The following is a 10,623-nucleotide window of genomic DNA, read 5'->3' on the forward strand; positions in this document are numbered from 1 at the left end:
TAGCACCCTCAAATAGGATAAAACCACAATTTTCCTCTTCAATATTTTGTCACTATTTATAAGGAGATATATGGTTATTTCAGATTTAAGCGGCATTCCAGAGACATACAGCTGACCATTGATAACAAATTTCTTTCATCAGAGTCAGGACACTTTCTACAAAATTGTTATGTATTATCTCCAAGATATGAGTTTTCCCAGCACTTCGAAACACTTTCTAATATGTGCATTAATTGTCTCCCAGAATGAATCTTGGCAGCAGTTTGGGCATTTCTCATTAGATCCTTTTTTTTTTCAAGGAGGATTCATCTTCAGATTGTTTTACTTTTAACCTCCGGATGGTTTGGCAGGACGGACGTCATGTATACCTTAATGTCCAGAAATACATCGGAAAAATATAGCATCCAAAAGTATACCCTTAATTCCTTCAGATATGAATGTGTTCATCTCATCCACATTCATCATGAACTTTGTCTCACAGAGCTGCAAAATTCATTACTTTTTTATGCTTCGCTGGCTCTGAACAGCACGATATATGGGATAACCTAATCTACACCTTCTTTTTTGTTTTTTTAACATAACTCAAAGATACATTCAAAAAGACAGAAAAAAAGAGAAAAAAATAGGAAACAGAAATTTGCCTCAATTGACTCAATTAGATTAATTTCGCTCAGTTCATATCAACATAACTTACTTTAACTATCCATGATAAGCTAGTCTTATGGATTTAAAATTTCATTTCCATAAGATGCACTGATACATAAGCTAATTTTTTTACCCCCGGTAAAATCTGTTGTCCCTTTTTTATTTTTGTCATCATTACTGCTACTATTGCCTCGGCCAAGGCTGTGATTAGACTTAAAAAACAACAAAAAAACCCATAATTCGCAGTTATAGATTTGTTCCTGTCGTGTCGTCAAGTCAGTTTTTTTTTTTTTTTTTTGGGGGGGGGGGTTGTTTGTTTGTTTGTTTGTTTTTACAAGTAGTCATGTTGCTGTCCCAGTCTTGTCTCTTGTTAATAGTTTGCTGTTGTTTTGTGTGTAACTGTTTGTCCGTCTGTTCGGTGTATGGGCTCCCAAACCTTCTGCGCCGCTTGGTTGCTGTTTTCAATCAATCTTTGCACCAAATCATATTAGCTAAGAGGGGCCCACATTCTAAAAGCTCTGTCTTTTCAGTGGGTCCCTCCTTTTTTTCACACAATGCGTATTGACAATTATTTCACTTTCCTTATTTTACCAACCATTGGAATGCATCCTTACTGTAAATTTTTAAATATTGTTTTCTTTGTGTAAATTTACCTCATTTTTGTCACTGAAGAATGTGAGATTTATGTTTATATATTATTTCCGTGTGAAAAAACGAAATGATTTTGAACTGAACTGAGCTACACATATAAATATTGATCATAAACCAAAAGAAAAGAAAAACAACTTCTAAATTTTTGAATATGTATAAAACGTGTTTCTGAAAATCGTATAATCTTATCAAAGAATATGGAAATTGTTAGTTAAAGTGAGTTCATGGAGTGAATATCGTATCAGGTTTATCTCTGCTAACTCTTTTAATTAACGAATCTTTACGACATACGAAAATCGGAAATCAGAATGAGGATTAACAAAACCTGATCCTTACAGAATCGTCCCACGTCCTAAACGATCGCGCAGATGAGTCATTTGTAAATTCTATCTGGGCCTCAGAATACTCTGCTAATACATCGATTTGATACGTTATTAGCGAACAGCGAACCAAACACCTACAACCATGTTTGGATGAGAAAATTACTTTGGGTCAAATCAACAGGGAAAACCAGTTGTTTTACAAGTATAAGATGAATGCATCTGATGAAATCAAAATGAGCGAAAATGTGAAACTGTACAACATGACTGAAATAAGTGTCATTCTCCATCAACCCAAATGCTGGTGAGGACATTACATTCATCATGCAAATTCATGACAATTAAAGCCACAATTACCTTCTGCAGTGGGGTCACAGAACACAGAAGCAGTCACTGTTGATAACAGAACGAGGATGGATGTTTTATCCATCACAGGCAGACATTAACGAGGGAAATTTAAGCAAAATCAAGTGAATAACATCTCGATCGTATGGCCGTGCAAGCCTCTCATACTGAAAATATGATCATCGTCACACTTCTTACAATGTATCCTTTCGAGTCGAGCGCAGCGGCGATCCCCTCGCAAAAAATGCAGCGTGGGGAGGGGAGGGCGGTATACCGCTTCCTCCCGCCATCAGCAGTTTAATCGCCATATACTTTGTTGAAGTCTCCGTTTCTTGCAAACTGCGTGGCACAAATCATATCCGTTTCCCTGGAGATAGGGTTTATGTTCATTGGAGGATATATTGTCTGTGCCCGTTTGTTCGTATGTGACGAGTGCATGATAATGATTTCAAATAAAGCACAGAACGATTTCTGTTTCACAACAAAAGGCTTTTTGATTCATTTCCCACGGCCAAAGTCCAAACTGTAATGTTATTTGTTTAGTTCTACCTGTGCGGTTAATGTGCGTGCAGCCTAGCTTGCTGTGCATGAAAGAGCATACATCTATCATCATTGTCAAGATGAAAAAAGTGGTGCCAGCTAACCAGTTACAATAATGATGTCAATGAAATTGTGACTGGCACTCTATAGAGCATCAGATCCATAAGTGCATTAACGGTACTGTTTACCATTGGGAGCAGTGATTTAGAAATGTTCGAGTTATTACATTTGATGCATAATTATGTGTACGTCAGTTGCATCACACAACATCCTATCGTATAAATATTTCGCAATAAAACTTTAAATATAAGGAGATACAACTTTTTCTCAATAAACCATAACTGTAGACGGTATATTCTAGAAACAATTTTATGATGATTATTGTTCACATCTTGTATATTTAACAATATTTAACATTGATTATACAGGTTCAAATTTTTACACTGGTTGTTTTTATTCCTAACTCACATTTTAGAACTATTTTGAAGCACTAAAGAAAGGGTTTTTGTTTCATCTGCAAATGGTAAATAATGCCTTTCAAAAGGTCTCGTCGTTTAAAAGCGATGGCCCGGAGGCCCTACATGATATCTTTTGTTGCGCCGCAGCGCCACCTATCAAATTTTTCCTAATTATACCTAAATTATACCTAAATTCCTCTTCGTTTCTGATAGATCAGCTGAAAATAGAAATTGAAGTGTTACATTTCAAATTCAAAGAAAAGAATAATAATTCAAATTCATGAAATTCTTCCGTCGAGATGTTTTCATTGCAACTGATTGACAATTGCCCTACATCAACGTAAATAAACACTGAATTGATCAGTGTTTTAGTATAGCAGCCATGATAAAAAATCATGGGCTTACATACTCGAACAGGATTCGAACCTGCCTGAGTAGATGACGCCTGTCCGGAGATCAGGAGGTTGTAAGTTCGAATCCTGCTCGAGTGTGTACGCCCATGATTTTTATCATGGCTACTATTAAAACACTGATCAAGTCAGTGCTTATTTACGTCGATGTAGGGCAATTTGTCAATCAGTTGCAAAGAATAATGATGTCGAGCCGACTATAAATATATATACAAATACGACTCTACCATGTCTACTGGATCTACCGAAATCAAGATTTGGATTTAGCACCCTCAAATAGGATAAAACCACAATTTTCCTTTTCAATGTTTTGTCACTATTTATAAGGAGATATATGATTATTTCAGATTTTAGCGGCTATATGGAATAACTGAAAATAGGGCGAAACCAATTCATTTTTTATTTCTTCGCCTTCCACGAGGAAATACTAACAATATTGAAATTTGAATAAGAGATGCAATAGTAATTGCTTCAACAAGATTCGGATTCAGCACCTTCGAAATAGGGGAATCCAATGGATCTGTTCATCTTAAACTATGCCAAGAGACTCGAGGAGCTTATGTTTTCATCACCGTATGTTTGTTTGTCCGTGTGCAAAATGACTCAAAAAGTTGTAAACGTATTTGGATGAAACTTGCAGGAAATGTTGAGAATGACACAAAAAACAGATCATCTAATGTTGGAGGTTATTCGGAAATTTTTATGGATTTTATGAAGGATTTTCGATATTTCGGCAGGTAGGGTAATGAACTCGAAAGTTCAAGTTGCGCATTTTTGAGGTTTTCATACGCGCATTGAAGTGCGTGCTCTAGTTTCATTTTATATTTCCCTTTTGTTTGTTTTTTCTGTTCACCATACATCGTGTATACGAGGTGTGTGTCATGAAATATTTATTTCAAACGCAAACTTCAAAATAAGAGGTTTCACCTTCAAAGTGATCTATCTGGAATAATATAATGTAACTGTGATCTAGCTCTCTGCAGCCGTTAGATTTTTTTTTCTACATAATTTTGATTACACATCCTCTTTTTCAGGTCGTTCAGCAATACGCACAGAGCAACTAACAAACTTGAAGTTACTTTTACTGATGGGGAAAACTGTGTCAGAAGCGCTGAGATTGCTATCTGTGCCACAGCAAGTGTACGGAGATGAGACAATGTCACGCACGTGTGTTTTTGAGTGGTGCAAGAGGTCAAAGAAGAACGAGAGGACGTGGAAGATGACCTCAGGAGCGGAGGACCTTCAACGACCAGGACGGAGGTCAACATTGAGCTCTTCAGGCAGATGGTAGTATGGCGCACGTCGGCTGACTGTTTGAATGATGGCAAGTGAGCTGGTCACGAATCGGGACAACGTCTGGAAGATTCTCACTGAAGATCTGGACATGCAGAAAATCTGCACAAAGACAGGGCCATAACTCCTGAGTGCTTAGCAGAAGAATCGACACATGCAAGTTTCATGGTCGCTGATGTCTCTGGTTTCCCATTTTCATTTTCATCCAAGCTTAATTCAAACAAGTGAACACGTTACACGGGGGAAAAGAGTTCAATCATTTATATCATTGTATTTTGCCACCTGAGTCTCAGTCCTGTAGAGTGACATCTTAAATAAAATGGAACATGCCAACCCTCAATATTAATGTTTTGGTGTTGGTTGAATGCGTGATTGAGTTTGGAGATATTATTGATACTACATGTATTGATACACACTGTATTTTGTGCTTTATATTCTACATGGTACAGCTGAAAAACTTCTCGTGTTTTCGTGGGAAAAAGTATAGACGCTGTTGCTCCAGTGCCATTCTGCCTGTAGTTAATATAGGCCCAACCACATGCGTGAATCGATAGATCAGTTCAGTTCAGTTCAATTCAAATTTATTTCTTGCTTTCACAATGAAGGATTCTCAATGAAATAATATATAAACACAAATCTCACTTTCATCAGTGACAAATATTACGCATGTAAATTCATACAAAGAAAACAATAACTTACAGTAAGAATACATTACGATGAATGGTAAAGTAACGAAAGTGAAATAATTGTCAATAAGCATTGTGTTAAAAAAAATCTTCGAGCGGATTTTGTTATTGTATCTTAGCATTGCCATGTACAAATACGTTATCCAAACGACGATGATCAACAGACCAACTGTCTCGTAATGCAATCGTGTAAGTCATGTCTGAATTTCAAATCTTGGCGCGAGTAGGATAGGTGGTATATCCCGATAGAATACCGAAAGACGTATAAGATCAGACATTTTCAGTCTTCATCCGTTTTCGGCATGTCAGCATCACCGGTATGGCGGTTTATTCCTAATTGGTCTATCGATTGAAGATTGTGTATTCTGCCACAGCGTATGCAAATATAGAGCATTGTGAGTGGAGCACACTGGGGGATTCAGTTAATGTATTTGAGAGTGAAGAACAAAAGAAACGACAACAACAATAAAAACTCAAGGTGTCGAGAGGTAGCGCGACCCTTTCTGCCACGAGTAATCACAACTCGCGAATCAGATATCAATAATTATTCTGTGCATGTATTCCTTCATACACACACACAAACACACACACTATAACGCACACGCACAAAATAAACACACATGCATTTGCAATGACATTCATAGACACAATCGAAATTTCAGTCTGCCGTTTGAAAAGAAATCCTTCCGCATGAAACCAGGGCGCCTTATGAATTAATCCATTGCTGCACATTGTGCCAGGGTCAGATGGCAAGTTAGATAACACCGATCGCTTGTTTCTGATAACAGAAAAAAAAGAGTAACCTTCGAAGTGCCGTGAAATCAACACGCTACAGACTTCTAAGTTACTCATGATCACACTCATTAAAACTTGAATTCAAATACGGGAGCCTGCTGATTTGCATATTGTAAATACCTGTCCAACTTCGAGCGATCTTTCAGCGATAGGGCACCCCGCTATTCCCGGAAATGATTAATTTGTTTGCTCCTTTCTTGACGACGAGAAATTAAACAAAGATGCTGAATATAGACAAAACTATTAAAACATTCTGTCTGAGTCTTTTTTCATGTGTGTGCCGTGTGTGTGTGTGTGTGTGTGTGTGTGTGTGCGTGTGTGTGTATGTCGGCCCCCATGTTTTGCTGACACAGAAAGCGCACTCGCGCCGACGCATTTTATCATCTATGGCAACGAGAAGGGATGATGTAGTGGCATTGGACTCCTGCCACCGTTCTTACAACTGCTGAGGGTGTGATGCTCATGTTTGCCCTGAAGGATTTATTGCTGTTTTATCAGACAACGAATCAACAACTAGTCAGCTATTCGCCATGCGTCCACCAAGCTGACAAGTATTAATCAGTTTCAGGTATTCTGTTCCCACGTTTGCAGCGCACTGCTCGAATAACTACGTCAGAGAACGTATAAAGTAAATATCTTAAAACAAAGAGAAGAAGGCGCTTTGAATTTCATAAGCAAGGATTATTTCCCCCATTGGAATGTCTACAAAGAGTTGTATTCAAATGGGAAGGATATCGTTTTGCATGCCATCTCGTCAAATCTCCAAGCCTGACCAATGTTGTGATCAGATTGAGCTGATGAAATGTACTGCATTATGAGACTGAGTATGGATTCCACCTTGGATAAGAGTGTCGCCGTGAATAGGAGGGCTGCTATGCAAACGCCGACGCCATGAATCAATCTTCAGGTGATGGCATAACAACGGAGCCGTGGAAAGCTGTGGGACCAAGTACCGGCATCACGTCCGATCTTCCCGAGACAGTCGAGCTAAAGTGGCTCATGGTCGTGAGCGTTTTCCTAGCTTTCGTAGGAAATTGCATCAATATCTACATCATCCCGCAGCTCAATGATATCACGGACTCCAACAGAGTCCTGTACACCGGTCGGTCGGCCTTCGACCTTCTCATCAGCCTCCTCTACATGCCTTGTTTGAAACCGGCTTTCGCTGGTTACTGGATCTATCCCGACTGGTCCTGCAAACTCGTGGGCTTTCTGCTGGTCTACTCCTTCGGTATGGCGGAGGTCATCGTTGTCATGACGACCGCGGACCGGTTCTGCATCATCTATAAGCCGTTGCGGTATCCCACCCTGGCATCACGCAAGGTGACAGCAATTGTTGTCGGCATTGTGTGCATATTCTTCTGTCTGATACAAATCTTGCTTTACCAGGTGGCGGGAAACTCTTGGGACATCATTCGATTTCGAGTTTACGGAGTCTGTATGGTAGACTATTCAGTCCCTTACTTTGCCCCTTACACTCTCGCGGCTATGTCTTTTATCTTAATATCGGCAGCCGTCTTGATTTTTGTGTATGCCAAAATTACATGCATCGTGCGTAAACATGCTAGGCGAATAGCTGCTCAGAACAATGTAATCGGCCGTGATAATAGACTTGTGGAAGGAATGACATTGGTGAGATCAACAATCATAGCTTGCGTCACTTCCGGATTATTCATGGTTTCGTGGATACCTTATTCTGTGTGTGAGGTGATGGCTGCTGTGACCGGCCATCCAGTCTCGGTCTACGCGCTAACTGTCGCCGCTCGCCTCACCCTCTGCAATACGTGGTTCAACGTTTTCGTTTATTCATGGCTGAACAGGGAGTTTAGGCGGGTTCTGCTGAAAGTCGCCTGCAGAGTCAAACGCAGAGTTATGGAGCAAGTTTCCACCAGCGATGTGGGGTAGACGCCATCCTCTCCACTGCAACTTATGCCGCCTGTAGGGACCTAAACTGCTATCACTCCTTGATTTCTTTGGTCCTGCAGAAATGAAGAGAGACTTTATGACACAGAAACAAGAAAGGAAGCATAGAAAACGATGTCAAACAACGTCGAGGTTAATATCTCACCTTGATTCTGCAACGTTATTACCCCCCCCCCCCCATTATTGGAGTGATATACTTTTGCATGTAATTATAATGTAATATTAAGGAGAGTATGTTAAGAAAGTCAAGTCCATCCAACTTGATATAACATTCTACGGACCTGCCTAAGTTGAACTTCCATGCGTTCGTCAATGGCGATTGCAGTGCAAATGCGTGTAAATGTGTGTGGGTTTTTTTTCTTGGAATGGACGATGATCCCCACATTCTGCTTAAACATATTCTGAAAGCTGTTGAGTGGTAGATTTCAGCTGTTGGGTCTATAGGTCTTGCAAAATAATCTTAAGTTATCAAAATTCCTGCGTGAAAAAAAAAAAGTTAAATTTCACAATGATGTCATCAGATTTCAAATTCATTCGACCGTATTTCACAGTCTCCTTGATCAACTTGTACCAAAATTTCAGTATGTCGTAGCTTAATTCTTAATCGTAATTATCCTTCTCTACATCCATCAAATCTAATGACGTTATCATGGTGGCAAAATCAATTGTAATTGCCCTTGTTAAATTTTACCATTTTACGTTTTATTATGACAGTGATTTTTTTTCTGACTTTATTCATTGAGAAGCAGTTTACTTTCATACCCCTGGTTGGATTTTTCCAAGATTTCAATATATTGTACCTGGCACTAGTTATCGAAACGTTGCCATTGTTTGTTAACTGGATATTGCAATCGTTTTTTGAAAATGTTGTTCGAATTTGAAACTCAGCCTTCAGTTTGTACGTGAGTACGGAGATTTTGTGTAATACTCATTGTGTGTGAGCAGAACCTCAAGCTTATCGTCCGCAAGTTCGGATATTATGTGCTCTGATAAATATTTCAGAATTTTCATGGCAAATTGCCCCCGATCACAGGTTAAACGGATCATCTAATTTGTCAGTAATGACATTTTTTTAAAAACTTTTTAAAGCCCGGCCAGGCAAGGCTAAGGGGTCAGGGCGGGGGTGAATTCTGTGTTTCAATGCCACACACACAAATTCCTGCTTGTCGAACTATGAGACTAACAATAAAATAGAAAATGTCACACTTTTTTCTGTAATATAAGTTATCGTTCAATTGCATTCAATTGTAGTGTCCGTTTCCAGAACATTATGTTGTTTCCATAATATGGATGCAATTTATTGGTAAATGTATGTATATATATATATATATATATATACATATACATATATATGAAGAATTTCTTCGCAAAAACCGATAAGTCCATATTTGCCAAATGGAGATATTTGCGATTAAAGGTCAAGAAAAATAAAGAGAATAATAAGAAAATTTTTGCTTCTTTTGACCATAATTTCAAAAATGTACCTTTATATGTAGTGACCAATATATCGTTTAAAAGGTATTATTTTGTACTTTATGACAGAGACCGTACTTCAAAATCTTCAAATATGGACTTATCGGTTTTTGCGAACAAACTCTTCATATATATATATATATATATATATATATATATGTATATAGACGATGAAGACAAACAAGTTGACATAATGCATTAGAATCCAACTTCATTTATTTGTAAACCAAATTTTCGACCCTTGCACGGATCTTCCTCAGGGTAACAGTGATATTTGTATTTGAAGCTCAGCACAGAAAAATAATAAATTATTATTATTATTATTATTATTATTCTGTGCTGAGCTTCAAATACAAATATCACTGCTACTCTGAAGAAGATCCGTGCAAGAGTCGAAAATTTGGTTTACAAATAAGTGAAGTTGGATTCTAATGCATTATGTCAATATATATATATATAGGAAGAATGAGCCGTGGGACGCTTTCGGTACACTGTATGACCGGGTGCGCTCGAGCCCAGGCTCTTGCGAGATAGCATGCACACTGTGCTTACAGGGGCATACGGGCATTCTGCATGTTAGCAGACACAAAATCCTAGGTTCGAGTCGGTGTTATCTACTTAGAAATTATTAAATAATTATGAAGGGACATTCCTCTAAGTTTGTCCATGGGATGATGCTCCCGGAGTATAATGTATTACCCTGATCGAAAAAACCGGCTGGTAACTGGTACCAGATAATTCCAGTTAAGACATCTGGTTTCAATATGGAATTTGGAATGTGTGACATAATAGAATTAACTCGTATCAGTTGGCATCAATTCAGCTGGTACCAACTGGTATCTGTTCAACTGGAATCAACTGGAATCAACTGGAATCAACTGGGATCCAGTTAACTACATTATTATTTTTTGAATTATGTTGATGTAAGTTCACCGGAACACCTACTGTATACATAATAACATTTTTTTCTAGAATTTTTGAGAGAGAAGATAATAAAGAAATTGGTCGATAATTTCTGGCGACTTGTCTGTTACTTTCTTAGAAAGAGGACTAACCATGCAATCTTCATTGCATCAGGGATGAC

At 38.4% G+C, this 10,623-nt stretch overlaps 1 protein-coding gene across 1 annotated transcript; it reads left to right on the plus strand.

Annotated features, from left to right (window-relative positions):
• Positions 1–7,034: 7,034 nt before the first annotated feature.
• Positions 7,035–8,048, plus strand: LOC139712723 (trace amine-associated receptor 9-like). The gene has a single exon (XM_071624521.1). The coding sequence runs from the start codon at positions 7,035–7,037 to the stop codon at positions 8,046–8,048; it is 1,014 nt and encodes a 337-aa protein (XP_071480622.1).
• Positions 8,049–10,623: the final 2,575 nt, after the last annotated feature.

This window comes from Diadema antillarum, unplaced genomic scaffold (genome assembly GCF_040938485.1).
Source record: "Diadema antillarum isolate AM-2024a unplaced genomic scaffold, OU_Dant_1.0 seq00001847_RagTag, whole genome shotgun sequence".
NCBI lineage: Eukaryota > Metazoa > Echinodermata > Echinoidea > Diadematoida > Diadematidae > Diadema > Diadema antillarum.